The 21,119-nt window shown below is 53.9% G+C and overlaps 1 protein-coding gene across 4 annotated transcripts in view; it reads left to right on the forward strand.

Moving 5' to 3' along the window:
- Positions 1–2,507: 2,507 nt before the first annotated feature.
- Positions 2,508–21,119, forward strand: part of RANGAP1 (Ran GTPase activating protein 1) — a 31,511-nt gene continuing 12,899 nt past the window's right edge. The window contains exons 1-7 of one of the 4 annotated variants that reach the window (XM_032346150.1): positions 2,508–2,778; positions 5,414–5,552; positions 6,343–6,492; positions 11,082–11,209; positions 14,704–14,763; positions 17,328–17,507; positions 20,778–20,912. In XM_032346150.1, the coding sequence (XP_032202041.1) occupies positions 6,381–6,492; positions 11,082–11,209; positions 14,704–14,763; positions 17,328–17,507; positions 20,778–20,912 (615 nt within the window). In that variant the 5' untranslated portion in view covers positions 2,508–2,778; positions 5,414–5,552; positions 6,343–6,380. The other 3 variants (XM_032346149.1, XM_032346151.1, XM_032346148.1) reach the window with 3 other exon arrangements.

A 21,119-nucleotide genomic window follows, 5' to 3' on the forward strand; every position in this document is an offset into this window, starting at 1 on the left:
TAGCCCTTGAAGGCTGTTGTTTCCTTTTCTCTCCCTTTCAATTAAGTAGAATGCACACCCCGCGTGGGGCTTGGACTCACTATCCTGAGATCAAGAGTCGCATGCTCTATGGACTGGACCGAGCTAGCCAGGCACCCTGAAGGCCATTGTTTCTGCTAAGAATTCCCTTCCAAACCTGAAAATCTTATGATGCATCAGTTAGGGGAGGGCAGGGAAGATCACCTAAGATGTTCTACCATCTGCCCTCCTGGGAGGTCTCTGTCAGAAGGTCAAGGAAGGCCTCACAAAGAAAAACTGGAAAAGGGAGGCTGGGGATCACCCCAAGGAAAATCCAGACTGATTTGATCAGTGCTAGCTGTAAATCGGCACAGGAATAGCATCAGGCCTAATTGGGAGCATCTCAGCCTTCTCAGATGATGACTCATTTTAAGCAAACATCCAGTGACCCTGACTGGAATCCAGCTCAAATGAGGGAACGTGAAGCACTTACGACAAGTGAATCCCGGAAAAGACGCTGCCAAGTTGGGTACAGTACCTGCCCCAAAGCTCTCCCAGGTTGACAAGGACGCTGCCAATAATATTATTAATGTTGTGAAAAAGCTCTCAGAGCTGCAAATCAGCCACTGTGGGGACTTGAAGCTTGCTATAGGGCCTAGAGGAAGGTGACTCATTCTGGACAGAGTGATGTAGAAAAGCCTCCCGGAGGAGATGGTATTGGCCATGGGCCTTCTAGGCAGAATAGGAGAGGATGGGTGGAAAGAGGACCCACATCTCAGGAGTGGTGCGAACCAGGGTATAGAGCTTGTTTTCTCATCTCTCTGCTGGAAGGGGTGGCAATGATGCCCTCTTCCTTTGCGGTTGTAAAGATTAAATTAAGTGTGTGTGAAAAGATCTGGCACATAATATATTTAACTTTCAATTGCAGGTAAAGCAAAAATCATGTGCGTGGGCCAAGTTGTGAGAGGTGACTTTGGAGAAGGCTGCATATGTTGATGGTGATTATCTCTGGGTGCTAGAGTTTCTCGGGTAATGTTTACTTTTCTCTTTATCCTGTTCTATGTTGGTTGAAGTATTTATAGCAAACACATGTTATTTATATAATGGATAAAATGTTCTTTGCGAAAAGAAAAAAAGAAAAGCTATTTGTGTTCTGATATCTAAAAAATTAAAACCTAGGGGAAAGTAGCAGAACTGTTCAAAGAACCCCCCCCATACCCCTCACCCAGATTCACTTATTTTGAACATCAGGTCACATGCGCGCGCTCTCTCTACGTATATATACATTTTTTGAACTATTGGTAAGTCAGTTGCTGATACCACACCCCTAATTATTTAAGCATACATTCCCAAGAACAGGGGCAGCCTCTTACATAACCCAGCACAATAATAACAATCAATAAATTTTAAAAAAAGATTTCATTTATTTATTTGAGAGAGTGAGATAGAGATGAGAGGGGAGAAGCAGACTTCCCGCAGAGCTGGGAGCCCAATGAGGGGCTCAATCCCAGGACTCTGGGATCACGACCTGATCCGAAGGCAGTGGTGCAACCAACTCCGCCACCTGGGCGCCCCAGCCATCAATAACTTGAACACTGACACAATGCTATCATCTAATATGCAGTCAGGTTTTGCTAAATTGTGTCCATATTGGCCTTTAATTTCCTCCCCAGTCCAGGATCCAGTCCACGACCCCTGTTTGCGTTTAGTTGTCATGTCTTTTTCAGTCTCCTTAAATCTGCAACAGTTCCTCAGATTTTCTTAGTCTTTCATGACACAGACATTCTTGCAAGAGTACAGAGCGGTTATTCTAACTGAAGCGGAAGAAACGGTAACTCCGTTGGGTTTGGCAGATGTTTCCTCAGGATTAGGTTAATCTTCCGCATTGCTGACTGCACGGTCCCATGCGTCCTTCTCAGTGCATCACTTCAGCAGGTGTGCAATGGACGTCAGTTTGTCATGTTACTAATGTTAACGGGCACCATTTAGTTAAGATGGTGTCCCAGCTTCTCTAACATAGGATAGCCATTTCCCCTTTTTAATTATTAAACAACTTGCGGCTATTTATGTGAAACCCTTCGAATGGCCTTTCAATTTCATGGGATTAAAAAGATGAGGCTTTCCTTTGAGGAAACGGATATGTATTTCTTGCTGAACAGATCCAACAGCTCGCCTTCGGGATTACTAGTCTTTGTCTATAAAGATAGGTGAGCGTGAACCTTTCCGGAAAGGCTGAGTCGCCTGGACCGCAAGGCTTGACGGGAATTGTAGTCTCTCTGGGCGCCCCGAGGTTACACGCCGCCCTGTGGCCTCCTGGAGAAAGAGCCAGAAGCCGAAAAGGGAGGGCGCAGAGGGAGAGGGCGGTGGCGCGCTGGAACGCGGTGCATCATGGGACTGGTAGTTCGTAGGCGCACTCCTGCCGCGGACACCGCCCCCGCGCAGGAAAACTCGACTACCATACCCGATAGGCCACGCGCGCGGGGGGAGGGGAAACCCGGCCGGGGCCTCGAACAAATCAAATCGAAGGAAAGAAACTGCCGGCTTTCAAAATCCTCCTCCTCCGCCATCATCCGCCGCCGTGCGGGGAGCAGGTGGTGTCGGAGACGGGAGTGGCGAGAACTGCCGAGAGAGCTGACGGAAGAGTGGGCCGGGTATCGGGACCCGTGGGCTCGGAGGCGGCGACCCCGACCTGACCTGACCCGGACCCTAAATCATTTCCCGCCCCCGCCGGGCGGACGCGCGCGCTCAGGTCGTCCCACGCGACGGCGCCGCCTGTTTACGGTAAGGGTCGGGGTCCCTTTCCTTTCCCCGTCACCTGCCTCGGATGGGGGCGGGGGGGCGGCGCGTCCTTGCATCTGGGCGAGGAAGGTGTGGCGCTTGTGTGCACCTTCTGGGTGTCTTCGCAGCCTTATCCCCTCCGCTTCCACGGCCAAGCGCGGAGGGGCTGAGAGAGGGGGTGCTGGGGGGGCACAGGCCCTTTTCCCAGATCGGGAAACTGAGGCTTGGAGAGGGCGTCTGGCGCAGTTGCCAGCAGTGGCGCCTCTTGTTGGCGTCGCTGACAACTGGGGGCGGTGCGCGTCCTCCGGGAATCCCGGATGGGGCTCCCGCGCCTCCCGCCTGTCATTTGAGGCCCGCACACGCGCGTCGCTCCCCTTTCGCCGCCTCCCCATAGCCCCACGCCCGCGGAGGGCCTGGGCTGGCGCCGTAGCCCCTGAGATCGCCTTGAGTCACTGCCGACGCTTCGCAGAAACGGTAGATGTGCACCCGAGAAAATCTGCGACTTTCGTGCCCGAAAAGGAGAGGACCGTTTGTGTATTTACTGATCCTTTGCAGACCTAGGGCGAATCAAGCACCTCTCTGTGCTTCGTTTTGGCAGTCTTCAAAGTGCATGTTGTGTCCGTATGGGACTGAGGAACAGGCCCTTTTCTAGCTGAGTTTTGTGTTCCAGTAGGAGCATACCTGGGAGCCCCACCACCATTTCTCTTGCCTCAAATTGGCCTACCCAGAACTGCACGTGATGGCGGGGTTTCAGGCTCATGTTTATTTAGTGTCATCTCTTCGTTTTGGGATCACCTTCCAGATGCCAGGCCTTAGGTTGCATTTAAGTGATCCTGTCAAAACGTCTGTCAGTGCCTGCTTTTCTCTGTTAAAAACCCACCAGTGGCTCTCCTTTTCACTCAGAGTAAAAGCCACAGTTTTTAAATGGCCTTTGTGACTCTGGCCTCTTGCTAATTCTCTCTGCTCATTTCTAGCTTTATTTCTCCTTCCCTCTCTGCCTTCCAACATCACCCGCCTCCTTGCAGTTCCTCTAATCTCCTCTCTTCCCCCCAACCAAGAGCCTTTGCTTTTGCTATTTGGTTTGCAGGAATGCTCTTCCTTCAGATACCTGCCTGGCCCAGACCTTGATATCCTTCAAGTCTTTGTTTCTTTCCTAATAATATCTTCTTTAGCCATTCTGATTTGTTTTTTAAGTAGGCTCTATGCCCATTGTGGAGCCAACATGGGGCTTGAACTCATGACCCTGAGATCAAGACCTGAACTGAGGTCAATAGTCGGTTGCTTAACCAACTGAGCCACCAGGCACTCCTCTAACCAATCTGTTTTAAATTGCAACCCCCAGGGGCGCCTGGGTGGCTCAGTGGGTTAAGCCGCTGCCTTCAGCTCAGGTCATGATCAGGGTCCTGGGATCGAGCCCCGCGTCGGGCTCCTTGCTCAGCGGGGAGCCTGCTTCTCTCTCTGCCTCTGCCTGCCTCTCTGCCTGCTTGTGATCTCTGTCTCTCTCTCTCTCTGTCAAATAAATAAATAAAACCTTTAAAAAAAAAAATAAATTGCAACCCCCAGAAAACTCCTTTCCATCTTCTCTATTTGTTTTTCTTCTTATCATTGTTTTAAGATACTGCGTATCTTGTGGAGAACACATGTTCTAAGGGGTGCATGGCTGGCTCAGTTGTTAGAGCTTGGGAGTCTTGATCTTGCTGTTGTGGGTTTAGACCTTACATTGGGCATAGCGATTACTTAAAAAATAAAATTTTAAGAGGTGCCTGCATGGTTCAGTCATTGGGTGTCTGCCTTCGGCTTAGGTCATGATCCCAGAGTCCTGGGATGGGCCTGCTCAGTGGGAAGCCTGCTTCTCCCTTTCTCACCCCCTGCTTGTGTTCCCTCTCGCTGGGTCTGTCAAATAAATGAATAAAATCTTTAAAATAAGTAAATATCCCCCTCTCTCTGCCTGCCTCTCTGCCTCCTTGTGATCTTTCTCTCTGTCAAATAAATAAATAAATAAAATCTTTAAAAAGAGAGAAAGAACACTTATTTTAAGAAGGCACTCTTTTGGGACGCCTGGGTGGCTCAGTTGGTTGGACGACTGCCTTCGGCTCGGGTCATGATCCTGGAGTCCCGGGATCGAGTCCCGCATCGGGCTCCCGGCTCCGCGGGGAGTCTGCTTCTCTCTCTGACCTTCTCCTCGCTCATGCTCTCTCTCACTGTCTCTCTCTCAAATAAATAAAAATAAAAAATATTAAAAAAAAAAAAAAAAAAAGAAGGCACTCTTTTTTTCATTCACTGCTGTGCTCCGGTATCTGGAACAAGTATAGAACATAGTAGTACACAATAAATGTTTGTTGAATGTATGAAAAGACACCTCGTTACCCAGAAGAATAATTCATGCTTCCTGGTAAAGATAGACAAACCAGGGTGATCCGGGTTAAGTTAAAGAGAAGGAGGTGGGAAGCTGGCTGTCGGAAGCCCAGAGGATGCCTGGGGGGAATGAGAGGATTGGGGGCCGTCACAGTCGTATCTTAAGGATGAATAGATTGGGAAAGAACATGTTCTGGATAAGAAGAAGTCTCTATGGGTCAAGTTGTGTCCCCCATATCCATCTTCCTTGGTGTACCCTGATTACCTGCCTTTTCCTCTTTAGGAAAATGGAATGGTCCTTTCTGCCAGTGTGCTGAGTTCTGCCAGGCTGGAAGCTCCTTTCTTTAGGAACTCTGCCCTTGATCTATTGTGATGGTGGCTGTTGTGATGTAGAAACCTCTGGTCTCCTAGGAACCCCTGAGGTTTGGCTGCCATGGGTTGCCCAGTCTCCTGGCCAAGGTTGAAACTGGCTGTGCAGTGGGCTGACCCCTGTGCCCCACGCCCAGAGACATGCCAGCTTGGGTGGTGGGGCATTTCCTGGGATGGATGACCTGGATCCCATAGCCATCTTAGTTCTGTTTGAGGAAGGAGACCCTCAAACAGAGAGTAGCCAAGATGATCAGGCAGGTGTGTGCTTGGGGCTCTTTGCTGCTATTGGTCAGGGACTCAACTGCCATTCACAGGGGACCCAGAAAACGGGCAACTCACATGGCTCTGCTTGGTGTCCCAGCTGGGGCATTTGGGCAGGGGTGGAGTTAAAGTAAGGTAGTGACTTTCCAGAGGCTAAAATGTGATTTTACTACATTCTTGCCACTTTCTCCACCTTTCCAGAATTGTTCTTTCCCTAATGCTATTTTCATTTCTCCCAATAGTTTAGCTGTTGGAATCTTCATAGTGGGGGAAGGGGGTTCAAAACCCTGTTCTGCCCTGTCCTTCTCAGCTGGGGGGCCCCAGGAGACTCTCTCTCTCTCTCTCTCTTTTTTTTTTTATATTTTACTTATTTATTTATTAGAGAGAGAGACACACACACATACACAGTAAGAGAGGGAACACAAGCGGGGGCGGGGGGGGCAGAGGGAGAAGCAGGCTTTCCGCCAAGCAGGGAACTCGATATGGGGCTTGATCCCAGGAACCAGAGCTGAAGGCAGACACTTGACGGAGCCACCAGGGCGCCCTGACTCTTCTCTTTTAGTGAAACTTTGTCCTGCTCAGTTTGCAGATTTCCAGGGGAGCCCAGCAACGTGGCCAGCATGGCCTCTGAAGACATTGCCAAGCTAGCAGAGACGCTTGCCAAAACCCAGGTGGCCGGGGGACAGCTGAGCTTCAAGGGCAAGAGCCTCAAACTCAACACTGCAGAAGATGGTGAGTCCGCGCATGGGCTGGCCCAGGGGAGGAAAGGGATTGTGCTAACGACTACTTACTCTACTTGTGCTCAGGCTTGTTTAGCTACATTATCACATTGTTTGTTCTAGTAGCTCTGTGAGATATCGTTGGGCCTATCTAACAGTGAGGCTCAGAGATGATGTGTCCACAAGCACGTACAGGCTTCCTTGCTGGTCGTCGTGTTTTTGGAGGCCATCCTCGCTGGTGACAGCTTAGGTTGGCAAGTGGGAAAGGATAGTAAACGATGAGGGACCACGACAGCAGTCTCAGGATATCGCCCCTGATGTCTTCAGACCTTTACCACCATGATCCCCGGGCTGGGAGTACTGGTTGCCCTCCCCAGAGGTAGGACCCTCTTGGAGGTCTGGTCCAGGTACCTGAATGCCCTTGGGAGAGGGATGGATGTTCTTGTCTGTGTAGAGGAATGAGGACTGGAGGGAATTAGGAACAAGAACACAGGCCCTGCTCCTTTTCATCCCTAGCCAGAGCCTGGCTAACACTCATCAACCCGGAATCCGCTGGCGTTTGGAAGTGAAGGCGCCTGTGTCAGTACCTGCGAGGCCTCTTGAGGTTCGAGTCCAACCAGGGAAACTGGTCTGGGCTTGCCTGGTTGTCAGGGAGTGTAGGCAGGCTTGTTGCCCTGCACTGGCTCGGAAGCCACTTGAGTCCTTGGGTTGGTGGGAGTGTGGCCATGCACATTCTTAATATCTCTAGAGGGCCTTAAAATTTATAGAGCTCCCGCGAGCTCTTGTCACTTTTGATCATGCACCATCCTTGGGGGAGGGAGGTGGAAATGTTACCATTTTATAAAGAAGGAAAAACAATTAGGAAGACCTAACTTGCCCAAGGTCATACAGCTGGTACATAGCAGAGCCAGGATTTTAACAGAGGTCCAGCTGAATTTCTGTTCCTGTGTTTCTCAGTGGACATTCAGCTCAGTTCAGGAAACACGAATTTGCTATGAAATGCCACTCGCTGAATGCCGAGTTGGCAGGCTCAAGTGCCATGCAGATGGAATCTCGTTTTATTTTCCTAAACGTCCTTGAGGTGAGTTTCATCCCCAGTTTGTAGGTTGGAAAATGAAAGCCCAGGGAAGTGAGAGATAGGACTTGCCTAAGGGCTCAGGTAGAAGCGGTGGAGCTGGGATTCGAGCTCAAGCCTGTCTAGCCTTAAAATCCGGGCAGATCACCACTTCACTGGCGCGGGCTGGACCTGCCGCCTCCATTTTGTAGGTCACCAGGGATGCCCAGCTACAGTCTCAGCCTCTGAGGAGCTTCTGCCCGGGAGTAGGGAGGGACGGGCTCAGAGAGCTGCCGGGGTGCGGCCGAAGGTGAAGGCTATTCTGAGTGACGGGAACAGAAAGCTGTGGGAAGCTCGGCGAGGGAGAGGGCTCATGTCTGGTTTCAGAGGGCCCTGGAAGTCTCCGTGGATGAGGTCGGGTGTGGACTGTTCTTAAGAGGGGAAAGGGCACTAGAGGCCGGGAGAACCACGGGAGTGCGGCCCGGGCGCTGAGACACACAGGGTGGGCTTGGGAGAGAAGAAATCAGGATGCCAGAGGGAGCCCAGTGCAGAGGCCCTTGGATGCTGTGTGCGGGAGCCCGGCGGCTGAGTCCTGGTTCCAGAAAGGGCCGGCCCAGTCAGGAGAGGGCACGGGCCTGTGTGAGGAAGCCGCGAAACTGATGATGAGAACAAGGCTCTTTTCTCTCCCCAGTAAGTCATTTAAGGACCAAAGAAAGGTCTTTCTGCTTCTCCTTGGCTACGTGGTGAACACCTGGAACCTGTCACTGTGTGAGGTTGTGGAGGCTGAGAGCAGGCTCTGCCGCCCGGCCTCCTGACCGCTGGTCTGGACAGCACCGCCCTGGCCGGTGTTTGAGTCCCACACCTGGGCACGTGGGGGGCTCATCATGAAGCGCCCGCCTTTGGCTCAGGTCATGATCCTGGGGTCCTGGGATTGAGCCCCACATCAGGCTTCCTGCTTGGTGGGGAGCCTGCTTCCCTCTCTTGCACTCCCCCTGTTTGTGTTCCCTCTCTCGCTGTCTCTCTTTTTCTGTCAAATAAATAAGGAAAAAAAAAAAAGAACTCCATTTGTATTGAAAACAAGTGAGAGAGGCCACCCAGTGGTGATCCCCGCCTTCCTGTCCCTTCTCGTCCCATGTTGATGCTTTTTCTTCCAGATCGAGTTGTGCCTGTCACTCTCCCCAGGGCTGAACCCTCCATGCTTGCATCACTCGTACAGGAGAAGTCTTCCCTCGGGGCCCTGGCATCTCTGTTGCCTGGCGCTACAGGACTGCCCAGACGTCCCCGTGAGCAGCTGTCCCCCCTCCTTGTTTGGCTGGCCGGTCTCCGGCTGTTGGGGGTGCTCCGTTTGAGAGCAAGTGGTCCGAGGGGCTGAGACATGATTTCAGCCCTCGTGCCAGCTACAGAGGACACCTGGGCACCTGGGGACCCGGCGCGGGGGAGGGATTGAGGGGGTGCGGATGGGGGGAGCGCTGTGTGCCAAAGCAAGGATTTGGAGAGGAGCACATGGGTAGAGTTTCAGAAGACCAGTCTGAAACGTAGCTCTGCCCTTTTCCTGAATTTCTGGGCAGAGTTGCTTCATTCCTTTAAAACTCAGCTTCCCCTTCTAGAAAGTGGGAGGCTCATACCTGTCCAGCCTTCTGGTTGTGAAATGAGAAAAGGAAAATGAGTGCTGGTCACCACCTTCTGGCTGTGTGACCTCAGTAGGCATGCACATGCTCTCTGTGTCTCCACGTACTCCGTTGTGAAATAGACGGAGCAGTGACTAGACGGTGTGGGGGAGGAGGCTGAGCATTCCTCTCTGCGGGGCACGGCAGTGAGTGGAGGCAAAGTCCCTGCTTTCATGAGCTGGAGCTCCTGGCCCAGTGAGGAGGGGCTTATGAACCCAGTCTCCATGTAATGATAAGTCATCACTCCGGAGAGTGTAAAATTGGTAGCAGGCAGTGTCTGCGGGGAGACCAGGGCTGTGAAACCTGCCAAGCAGGATCTGACCTGCCTGGGAGTATAGCAGCGCTTCCTGGGGAGGTGCTGCTGGCTGCTGGCGGCCTCAGCCTGGGGAGGGAGGTGTGTGCGCAGGCCCCACCGGGACAGCTTGTCTGTGAGCTCCTTACAGGTTGCAAATCACCACCTTTCTGAAACCCTTTCTGTGGCCTTTGTCACCTAAAGGGTCAAGTCCAACTTTCCTCTCCTGTGCACATCTCCATCTCTTTCCCACCACCTTACCCCACTCTTGTCTTGTGCCAGCCAGGCTAGATGGGTTTTGTCTCATGCATCTTGTGTGTTCTTGTTTAGGTTTTAAAATTAATACGTGCTCATTATAGAATATAGAAACATTGAAAGAAGGCAAAAAACCCTTACCTTCATTATCTCACACCCCAGGATACAACTACTTTTAATTTTGGTGCGTTTTTTTCCTAGCTTTTTTCTAACCATAGCTGAGTTCCTTCTTTTTTTTCTCTCTTTCTTTCTTTCACAATTTGGATCATAATTAGAGATACTTTTTTTTTTTTTTTTAAGGTTTTGTTCGTGTGTTTGACAGACAGCATGAGAGGGAACATAAGCAGGGGGAGTGGGAGAGGGAGAAGCAGGCTCACCGCTGCGCAGGGAGCCAGATGCGGGGCTCGATCCCAGTACCCCGGGATTATGACCTGAGCTGAAGACAGATGCCCAACAACTGAGTCACCCAGGCGCCCCAATTAAAGATACTTTAAAAGCTGCTTTATAACCTGATGTTAAGAATAAATTGAGCAGTTCATGAAAAAGCACAGACACAGCCATAATTGCAGCACCTAGAGATAAAACTGTTTTAACATTGGGTTTCTATCCTTTTAGAGCTTGTGGGATGTGTGTGTGTGCGCGTGCACGTGTATGTGCATGTGTAAGGTAGAATATATAGCATTTTATTTTTTATTTTTATTTATGTTTTTTAATAGGTATAACATTTTGAAAGTGTGATCAGACCAAACACCCATGGAAAACCTCATTTTTCACTTGACACTGTGACATGAATATTTTCCAAGTCGGGCAAACACCTGTGGCACCATTCATAATGACGTCAGTAAAACTGTGTAATGTACTCTGGTGAATTAACCTTTTCATCATAACAAAAACGATACAGTAGTGAACGCCCCACACATGAATCATGTAACACTGAGAGCCTTTCTGTTATTGTACCTGCTGGAGTCTCACCTGGATGCCATTTCCCTGCTTGGCCTCGTGCACTCCCTGTGCAGGAAGGCTCTGCCCACGCCACCATAAGGTGCCCCAAGCCCCTTCTTCGGCCCATGCAGCCAGCTTCTTTCTTCCTTTGGCTTCCAAGCCTTCCATCCCAGCCTGTTTTAATACTCAGTACAGAGGAATTTTCTTTTTAGTCACGTCCCCTGCTAGACTGTGAGCCTGCCTGATTCTCCTTTGTAAGCCAGAGCCCGGCACACGGCAGGCCTAAGTACTGCTGTTGGAATTGTGAGTGAAGAGGTCGTGGCCAGAGTCTGTTCTGCCTCAGTTGTTGGTGAATCCCAAAATCTCAGTTTCTGTTCTTTGGTCCTTCACAGCCAAAGACGTGATTAAAGAGATTGAAGACTTTGATGGTTTAGAGGCTCTGCGCCTGGAGGGCAACACGGTGGGCGTGGAGGCGGCCAGGGTCATCGCCAAGGCCTTGGAGAAGAAGTCAGAGTTGAAGGTGAGGTCCGCATGGTGAGCAGGCCCAGAATGGTTGGGGCCAAGCTTCCACTCACGCCACCACAGCCCCTGCCTATGTCCAGACCCTCCTAGGTCCTGCCTTGTTGGTGGTCACTATGAACAGCTCCCCTTGCTCTGGCCTTCCCAGAGCACAGTCCTGGCCAGGGGCCCTCTCCCTGTGTGATGCGTCCATTCGGATCCCGCGGTGACAGACAGGAGTGTCAGAGTGTCAGAGGTTCATCGGGTGACACGCGTGAAAGATGAAGGGGGAAGAAGCAGAACCGGACAGGGCGAGCCTGCAGCTAGCACTGCAGATTTGGCATCTGTGAGGAGGGAAGGGCCCAGATTTGGGCCGCCAGTGCCTTGGACAATGGGGCCTTTCTGGCAAGCACTGAGTTTTCCTAGCTGGGAGTTCCAGAGCAAACTGCCTGTAGAAGAGTCACGTGTTGGGCCGAAGTGGCCAGACCTCCGCTCAGCGGCTGGGGCGGGGGTTGGGAAGGTGCTGTGCTCCTCATGCTCAACGGCGGGTTCTTTCTTAAAGGTTAGACCCAAGTGGTGCTCCCCTTTGGCCGGCACAGGGATCCTTCTGTTCCATTCCTAAAGGGGGTCCCACTAAACAGCAGTCCCTCGAGGTGCTCGGTGAGAAGAGTTGGGGTATCAGGTGTTTCAAATAGTCATGGGGGAGTCCCTGTGTGCTCTCCGCTCCCGGGAACCCCGGCGTGCAGAGGTATGGGTGGGGGACCCCCTTTTCTGGCTGCAGATGGTGCTCAGTGCACGCAGGACACGTGTCCTCAGTCCTTGGGGCACCCCAGATGAGAAAGACTGGGTATGTTTGTAAGTAAGTCAGGGGAATGGAGGCTCGGGGGAGCTGAGTAAATAGCCCAAGATCCTCGTACTGGTCAGTAAGCCGCGTGGCACACTCCAGAGTCTGCTGCTCTTTCCTGGCCCTGCTGCAGTGGCTGAAGGGAAGGGGTGCAGGGCGAGGGTATATGGCGTGGATCTGCCCAGTGCGGCCCTGGAGCTGGCTCGTGCGGCGGCCCTTACCATTCATTTCCTCAGGAGGATCATGGTCAGCTTAGTAGATAGGGCAGTGGTGCGTCTTCTCTTCTGCCCACGGCCTGTCGTTTCCCTGAGCAGACACGGGGACATCTTCCTTGGAAAAAAGACCCTCTGCACTGGCCAGTGAAGGGCAGGAACGGAGGAGATGTGGCCTGGGCTGGAGGCCGCAGGAGCTGGGGTTTGTCATCGGAGGGTCTGGGTTCAAGCCCCAGTACCGCCACCTTGTGTTCTGTGGCCTTGCACCAAGTTCCGCTCGGAGTCTGGGCTCCTTGATGAAGCCATTTTCTTCCCTGTGAGGTTGCTGTGGTGAGCAGATGCAGGCTTGTGACACATGCATTTTGTGTCACCTCGTGCAGGCCCAGGGCCTTGAGTCACCCTGCCCCCGCTGGGTCAGGGCCGGGGCAGGTGGGAGCTACCCTTGACCCCAGTAATGCTCGCCAGGGTGCTGGGGCACGAGAAGATGCTCCGTCTCCTGTTGGAACACAGGCGCAAGCTAGGTCTTGACGGATGAGAGAGGTGAGGTCCACAGCCACACGGGTCAGGAGGGGCTGGGACTGGGCCCAGATGACAAGCCCAGCCTCATCGCTCTGCAGTAACCACTCTCATTTAGAGACTGTTGGGGCCAAATGCTGTATTGCAGAGATGGGATCCTGGGGATCCAAGATGGGGAGTGGGGAGTGGCAGGCCTGGAGTCAGGTTAAGTCAGAATTGGAACCTCATCCTTGTGCCCCCAAGCCCCATGCAGACTGTTGGCCCATCAGAGCCGGGTTGGGGAAGCTTCTGGGTGAGAGGCCAGTTGTTCGGGGTTCCAGTGCTCAGGCTCTGGCTGCCTGTCCTGGCCCTGAGCACCTGCATGCTGGTGTATCTGACTGAGCAGACCCATGTACACTGTCCCCTAAGTTTCCATGTGTGTTGGTGATTTGCTTTACTGGAGGCCTCGAGAATTCTACAGAAATCAGTTTGCCTGGTACTTAAGGTTGGATTTAGTTTATACATTCCAAGGACTGGATTTTCAGGGGAAAGTTGCTTTCTCTGGCTTCCATCATTCCGAGATTCCCAGGAGAGGCTGGAGCTGCCACAATTGGAGGGTAGGGCTGGGTGCTTAGAGACCAAATTCCGCTGACCTGCGTCATCTCACAGTCCAGCCATAGGGCCACCACCTTTGTGGCCTTACCCAATACTTTCTTTAAATCAGCTCACTTTGATGTAATTCAAAAGCAAACCTGTTCCCTTCTGTAAATGGAAGATGGTATTCTTTACCATAAAAGTAACAAAGTAGCATTATTAAATTCTTGTCACCTAAAGGTTGTTACCTAAACCTTATGGGCATGAGGCCTGCTCACGCTTTGTTCAAAACGCAGACAAGGGGCGCCTGCGTGGCTCAGTTGTTGAGCATCTGCCTTTGGCTCAGGTCATGATCCCAGGGTCCTGGGATCGAGCTCTGCCTAGGTTTTCTTGCTTGTTGGGGAGCCTGCTTTACCCCCGCCACTCCCCCTGCTTGTGTTCCCTCTCTGGCTATCTCTCTCTGTCAAATAAATAAAATCTTTAAAACAAAACAAAACAAAGAAACAAAAAAAGGCACTCGAGCCAGAAGTGGAGAGGTGGGCAAGATCCACCAGCCCCAAAGCAAGACCGCCCTCTGGAGGTAATCAGGAGGGCTGGAAAGAGTCTTGGGGGGCTCCTAGCTGGCTCAGGCAGTAGAGCAGGAGACTTTTTTTTTTTTTTTTTTTTAAGACTTTACTTATTTTTAGACAGGCAGAGATCACAAGTAGGCATAGGCAGGCAGAGAGAGAAGGGAGGAGGAAGCAGGCTTCCTGCTAAGCAGAGAGCCCGATGTGGGGCTCGATCCCAGGACCCCCACATCATGACCCGAGCCAAAGGCAGAGGCTTTAACCCTCTGAGCCACCCAGGCGCCCCGAGCAGGAGACTCTTGATCTCAGGATCATGAGTGTGAACCCCATGTTGGGCAGAGAGATTACTTTAAAAAAGCCTTGAAAAACGAGTAACTTCCTCGCTGCTGGTTCCTTGTATTGCTTGCTTACCACTTCTGCCACTCAAATCCTGTCCCGTGTCGCTTGGGCCCAGTGTATGGGAAACTGGTTTTAGAAACAGAGTCTGGCATATTGGCCCTGGCCCTGCCCCTGGCCTGCTTGGGGCCTGGGGCCAGTCTCTTCCTTCTCAGTATGGTTTCCCTCCTGGAAAATGAGAGGGTTGGGCAGATCAGGGTTTTCCCCACACTTCTGTTGAGCCCTGTGTGGCCTTTGGGGCCTCCCGGTGCCCCCAGCTTCAGCCAGAGCTGGACCAGCCTTTTGCTGAGGAAACCCAGCTTCAGAAGTATTGTCAGGCTCAGCAGCCCGTGGCCGCATGGGTGCGGCGTCGCCTGCAGGCCACCTCTGCGGGCCTCCACTGACTCGTCTCTTCCTTCTCCTTCCAAAGCGATGCCACTGGAGCGACATGTTCACCGGGAGGCTGCGGTCCGAGATCCCGCCAGCTCTGGTAGGTGCACCGGGCCGCCATTCCCCTCCTCTGGGCACCGTGACCCCTTTGGTACCTCCCAGGTCTGTTTTCACACCTTGTTCACACCGTGGGGGACTGAGACGCTGAATGGAAGCCCGGCAAGTGCAGCGTCTGCCCGTGTCCTGACAGACAGGGGGATGTCCAGGCCGTGACAGAGCCAGAGGTTAGGGGCCAGTCCTCTGGGGACGCGAGGCCCAGTCACAGGCAGTGCAGCAGAGCCCCGGGGTCCTTGGGTTCATTCCCGAGCTTTGTGGCTTGACTCCGCTGTGACTCTCACTCCCTCCACTCTTCTGTCTCTTACCTTTGCACTGCTCGTTCCTTTGCTTCTCACAGCGGGTGGCTTCCATCCACTCTGCTTTCCATTTCCCCATTCCTGGGACTCAGCTTGGCTTGGGTCCGGTTCCCAGCCTGGGGTTGGGTGGGTGGGTGGGTCAGGAAGGGGCGTCACTGAGCAGATTGTGGCTGGCCTGGGGCTCAAGGAGAGAGGCAGGTGATAGATAGCCTTTCAGTAACACAGGGCCCAGCCTTCAGGGTGAGGTTCTTGGCCAATTATTGGTATGAATGTCTGTTACTAGGTCTTTCACCCTGGTTGTGCTGGGCCTGCCTTCTTAGACCTCCATGCCTCTAGCCAGCACTGTGGTTCCCGAGGTGCCCAGGGACTCCCTTCGTTTCTAAATCACCTTATCCTGGGGGCACCTGGCTGATTCCAACGGTAGAGCAAATGGCTCCATCTTCAGGTCAAGTTCAAGCCCCACCTTGGACATAGAGCTTCCATTTGAATGACTGAATGAGTAATGTATTAATAAGCTAATAAGTTAGTATAATGATGATGATGATGATGATGATGCACCTCAGTCCAGTGAACAATTAAGGGTCATTCAGGGAGTGATAGGTGCCCTAATGGGGACCCCAGAGGGAGGGCTCCTCTGTTGGGGGATTGAGGAATCCCTTTGGGAGCCGGTTCCATTAGTTACCGGCCTCAAAGGGTGACCAAGAACAGGTGAGGGGAGGATTTGGGGGTTTATAAGAAGGATTTAAAGTTAGAAGAGGGGGTGAAGAAGATGCACTTGGGAGATAGGAACTGTGGGCCCCACATGCATTGTTTTACCTGATTTTTAACATTTAAATTTTTCCATCTTTGAGAGAGGGTTTTTTTTGTTTGTTTGTTTTTGTTTTAAGATTTTATTTGACAGAGAGATAAGGAGGGAACACAAGCAGGGGGAGTGGGAGAGGGAGAAGCAGGCTCCCTGCAAAGCAGGGATCCCGATACGGGGCTCGATCCCAGTACCCTGGGATCATGACCTGAACTGAAGGCAGATGCTTGGCGACTGAGCCATCCAGGTGCCCCTGAGGGAGGTATTCTTATCTCCGTATTACCGATGACCAGAGTGAATCTTAGAAAGGGGGAAAGAGAATTTGGGGTCAGAGAAGGGCAGGAGATGCAGGGAAGGTAGGGTAAACAGGGTTTCCGCAGCTCTGGCAGCTGGAGGGCAGGCTGCCAGTGGGGCCAGGTGACAGGGGCTGGGCATTCTGTGGGCAGGGGCAGCCAGAGAATGGCCCTCCGTTGCTAAGGCAGTAGTGGAGAGGGTACTGGAAAGTACCCCTGCTTTCTTGTTTGTGGCTGAGGCAGGAAGAGTGTCTCTACTCCCTGACTCTGTCCACTGGGAATCCCGTGTAGGATGCACGCCCAGAGCCACCTGTCCTCACCTGTCTCTCGGGGGGAACTGTAGGTATCCCCAGCCCAGCAGGTTCCCAGGAGAGCATAGCATCCTGCCATGTTGGTCTTGGGCTGCGGCTTGGAGATAAGCACCCATCTGCCCACTCACCACCAGGAACCCTGGGGGCATCAGCGGGGCCTGTCTCCTTGGCTGCACGTGCCCTGAAGTGCAGGCCTCCTTCCCTCTGTGGGACCTAGAACCGACCTGAGGCTGTTTCCTCTCTTCTGTCCCCCACAACCCTGGCCAGCCAGCTCCCTCCTCTGCTGCCTGGATCACTGCCTCCCACTCCTGGGCGGGCTCTCGGCCTCCAGTCTGCCCTCAGGTTTGGGGGATGTGTCTTCGGTAGCCCTCCCCCCCACATCAAAGCCCTCAGAGCTCTCAGGCTCGGGTTCACCGTCCTTGGCCTGACATCCAGGACTCTAGCCTCGTGTGCTTCCTCTCTTCTTCCAGCATCAGCCTCTTCGGGAGGCCACTGCTTGTCTCCACACACGCAGTGTGCTGCCTCACGCTTATGTCTCTCTGTTCACGTTTGCACCGTTGGCTGGAATCTCATGCCCGGTTGACTGACTCTCATTCAGCCTGAGCTCAAGCGCCGCCTCTGTTAGGAAGCGTTCTCTGACCACCTCCCTGCATACCAGACCCCACGCCCCACCTGAACTGGGAGCCTTCTTCAGGGTTTCTGGTCCCGGGTGTAGCATAGGGACAGTCTGTACTGAAATGGTCTGTGTCTCTGCCTGGGTGCCCGCTGAGGGCAGGGGGGACCGAGCATAGAAGCTTCCTCCAGGAGGTGTCCGTGAAACTGAGCCGAACCTTCTCTGTGTCCAGACCTCACTAGGAGAGGGACTCATCACCGCCGGGGCGCAGCTGGTGGAGCTGGACCTGAGCGACAACGCCTTCGGGCCCGATGGGGTGCGAGGCTTTGAGGCCCTGCTCAAGAGCTCCGCCTGCTTCACCCTCCACGAGCTCAAGCTCAACAACTGTGGCATGGGCATCGGCGGCGGCAAGGTGGGTGCGGCGGGCCCTCCGCCACGGTCCCCCCTTCCCTCCCTCCCTGCCTGCCCGCTCCCCTGCTGCGTTGGAGCAGGAAGTATGTGCCTGTGGCCGCCATCTGGGAGGGCCGGCCCGGTGCTTTTCTCTCCAGAGGAGCAAGGCCTCAAAGGCAGCAGCCTGTGGCCAGTGGGGAGAGGAGGTGGAGGCCTGGAGGGTGGGGTTGCCTAGCAACCATCCCCAGTTCTCACGTTGTCTTGGCAACACGGAGGCAGTGTCTGCTGGCTCTGCAGAGCGCCGGGCTGGGGCATCCCAGACCTGCTGTGCCCTTGGAACGGCGTGCAGAGCCACGTGAGGCCCGGCATGTACGTGGGGGAGAGAGCCCAGGAAGAGAAACCGCTTAGGCCTGGGCACAGCTCACCTTTTTCCTGGACTGGGCCTTGCCCGAGGTGCCTCCCCCTCCCTTGCCAGCCAGTCAGCTGGTCTGTGTGGAAAGGTGTCTCTTCTCTTCCCAGAGCCTGCACTGAGGGAGCCCAGCCCAGCTGGTTCTCTTTTGTCGTTCATTCTGGCTCCTTTAGGCCCAGACGCTAGAAAGGCCAGTTCCCATCCTCCGTATCCGCACTCAGCATTCTGCTTGTTCTGACCAAAAGGAGAAAAAGGCTGGGACACGGGGACCTACAGCGACTGGGAACGTCTTCTCTCTGAAGATGGCTTAAATGCATTACCCTGATTCTCCCACCCCCACCAAGAAGGGGGTGATGCTATTCCTATTTTTCTACCTGAGTGGATTTGGGGTTAGAAATCTTGGGTCAAGTCCCCAGATGGCGTTGCTGGGGTGGGACTAAGGGATTTAAACCTGCTTTCGTGCCCGTTAGAGCAGCAAGAGGAGCCGGTGTTGTGCTCCTGGTGCCCCAGCCTGAGGAGCCAGAGCGGCCTCCCCTGCAAGGGGCGCCTGCTGCCTCTTGCCCCACGGGAGGGAAGGCCGGCTCAGTCCGCCCCACGCCCCCCACCCCCGTCTAATTGGGCAATAAGCTGTGCACGTGTGTGAAGACGTTAAAATGTTGGCATCAGCACAGAAAATAGGTCCAGCCCACCCTAGAGCAGGGTGTGCTGAGGGAGCTGGAGACACGCCTGGGAAGTGCCCCAGCTTTGCCATCGGCTCTCCTCTGCCTCGTGGCCAGCCATGGGACCTGAGGCTCCTAGAGCTGCCTAGGACTGTGGCATGGCGCGGGGACAAAGACTGAACCCTGTGGCCAGGGGAGCCTCCCTGGCAGCCCAGCTCCAGTCTGGGTTTTTTTTTGTTTGTTTGTTTGTTTGTTTATTTTTTATTTTTTTTTTTTAAAGATTTAATTTATTTATCAGTGAGAGAGGGGGAGAGAGCGAGCACAGGCAGACAGAATGGCAGGCAGAGGCAGAGGGAGAAGCAGGCTCCCTGCTGAGCAAGGAGCCCGATGTGGGACTCGATCCCAGGACGCTGGGATCATGACCTGAGCCGAAGGCAGCTGCTTAACCAACTGAGCCACCCAGGCGTCCCTGTTTTTTGTTTTTTTAAAGATTTTATTTATCTATTTGACAGGGATCGCAAGTAGGCAGAGAGGCAGGCAGAGAGAGAGAGAGAGGAGGAGGCAGCTCCCCGCTGAGCAGAGAGCCTGATGCAGGGCTTGATCCCAGGACCCTGAGATCCTGACCTGAGTGGAAGGCAGAGGCTTTAACCCACTGAGCCACCCAGGCGCCCCATGGGTTGGTTTGCTTGTTTTTTTATTTAAAGATTTTATTTATTTATCTGACAGAGAACACAAGTAGGGAGAGCAGCTAGGAGAGGGAGAGGGAGAAGCAGGCTCTCCGCTGAGCAGGGAGCCCAATGCGGGGCTCGATCCTGGGACCCTGGGAGGATGACCAGAGTCGAAGGCAGATGCTTCACTGACTGAGACACGCAGGCGCCCCCCACTCTGGTATTTGACTTGTACTTGTCTTTACCGCCCATACTCTGATTCAGTGAGACCCTCTTGTCGCATCTTGTGGGTGCTGGCCTTGCTGACCTGTGCCTCCTGGGAGCTGCTAGCGCCAAGGTCTCCCGGTCCCGCGGAAGCTAGTCCCTCCCGCTGGAATGTGTTCACTGTGGCCTGTGTGCCACATACACGGAACGGCAGGGGCCCGAAGGACTCACTGGGAGTGAGATGTATCCCTGTGCTGGGAGCTCTTCAGACCCAGAGTCTCCCGGTTGGACTCTAGTAGGTGCTGTGGCCTTACCATGGTGGTCTCAGAAGGAACCAGGGAGAATGGGATCCCCTGGGGCAGCTGGTTCCTGCCTCCTCAGAGATTTCTTAGGAGGCTGGTTACAGCAGAAGTCCAGTCTTGAGCCTGTGCACAGCCCACCGGGAGTCGGGCTGGTGGTCGCTCTTCTGGCCCTCCTGGCCCCCAGAGACGGAGAGCTGTGCAGTCAGGCCGATGCAGCCGTCAGTTGGGGCTCCCCTGTGCATTTGCCGTGGGACCTTGGCTGGCACAGTTACCTCTCTGAGCCTTGGCTTTCTTTCTAATAGAGTCAAGCCGATACCACCTGCTTCCTAGGCTCAGTTTGTGGTTGAAATGAGAAGGTGTGAAAGTACCTTTGTCGAGAGCGCGGGCGCTCCAAGAGGCGCGCCCCGAACGTTGCCTCTCTCCTGTACTTCTTGTGACTGCCCCGTTTTATTTACCATGGTCTCTGGGTTCCCAGCAACCAGCCAGCAGTTTGCTCTGTGGGTATCACCAGGTACTCGCTATCTCCTGACACCTCCCAAGCCATGTGTCCGAGGTGCGAGACAGAGCCATGGTCTCGGCCAGCTCCCCCTAGGCACTGGGCGATGTGGAAGACGTGCCAGAAGATTTGGGCTCTGGTCCACAGTCTTCCACTAGTTTAACAACCACAGGAATGTCCCTGCCCCTCTCGGAGCCTGCAGTTCTTCGGCTGGAAAGTGGGAATCACCACCGTCCTCCCCACAGAGGGCTTCTGGCTGTACAGTGAGCTCACCGGAAGCCCCTTCCGCAGGAGCTGGCTTGCGGTTGGCCTCTCCGTGTTGGTGTCTCCCTTCCTTCCGGGTGTGTGTCCCCACCTCTCACCCGAGGCTAGATCCCACAGGGTGGTGGGACAGACACACGGAGCCCGCTGTAGGGTGCTGAGCACAGGCGCGGAATTACATGGTGCCTAAGAGCCGTTCTTTGTCCCCGGGTCTGCCACCAGTAGGTGGCACGGGATGTTGAAAAACAGGGCTTCCTGCCTCAGGGTTGGGCCTCTTGTCTTCCCCCGCCCAGATCCTAGCGGCGGCTCTGACTGAGTGTCACCGGAAATCCAGTGCCCAAGGCAAGCCGCTGGGCCTGAAGGTCTTCGTGGCTGGCAGAAACCGTCTGGAGAACGATGGAGCCACTGCCTTGGCGGAAGCTTTCGGGGTGAGTGGCTCCAGCACACCTGGCCCCGCCATGCCCCGAGACAGGCTGAGTTTTGCAGGGTGACAAAGCTGGTATACATCCAGCTCTGGAGTTGAGCTGGGAGGCCTAGGGTGAGTTGCTTCCCCCTCTGCACCTGCTGGCTCCTTCTGCAGCGGGGCCGAATTCCTGTGCACCATCCTCCACTGCTGGTGCATTGGTGGCGGCTCC

Source organism: Mustela erminea, chromosome 6 (genome assembly GCF_009829155.1).
Source record: "Mustela erminea isolate mMusErm1 chromosome 6, mMusErm1.Pri, whole genome shotgun sequence".
NCBI classification, from domain to species: domain Eukaryota; kingdom Metazoa; phylum Chordata; class Mammalia; order Carnivora; family Mustelidae; genus Mustela; species Mustela erminea.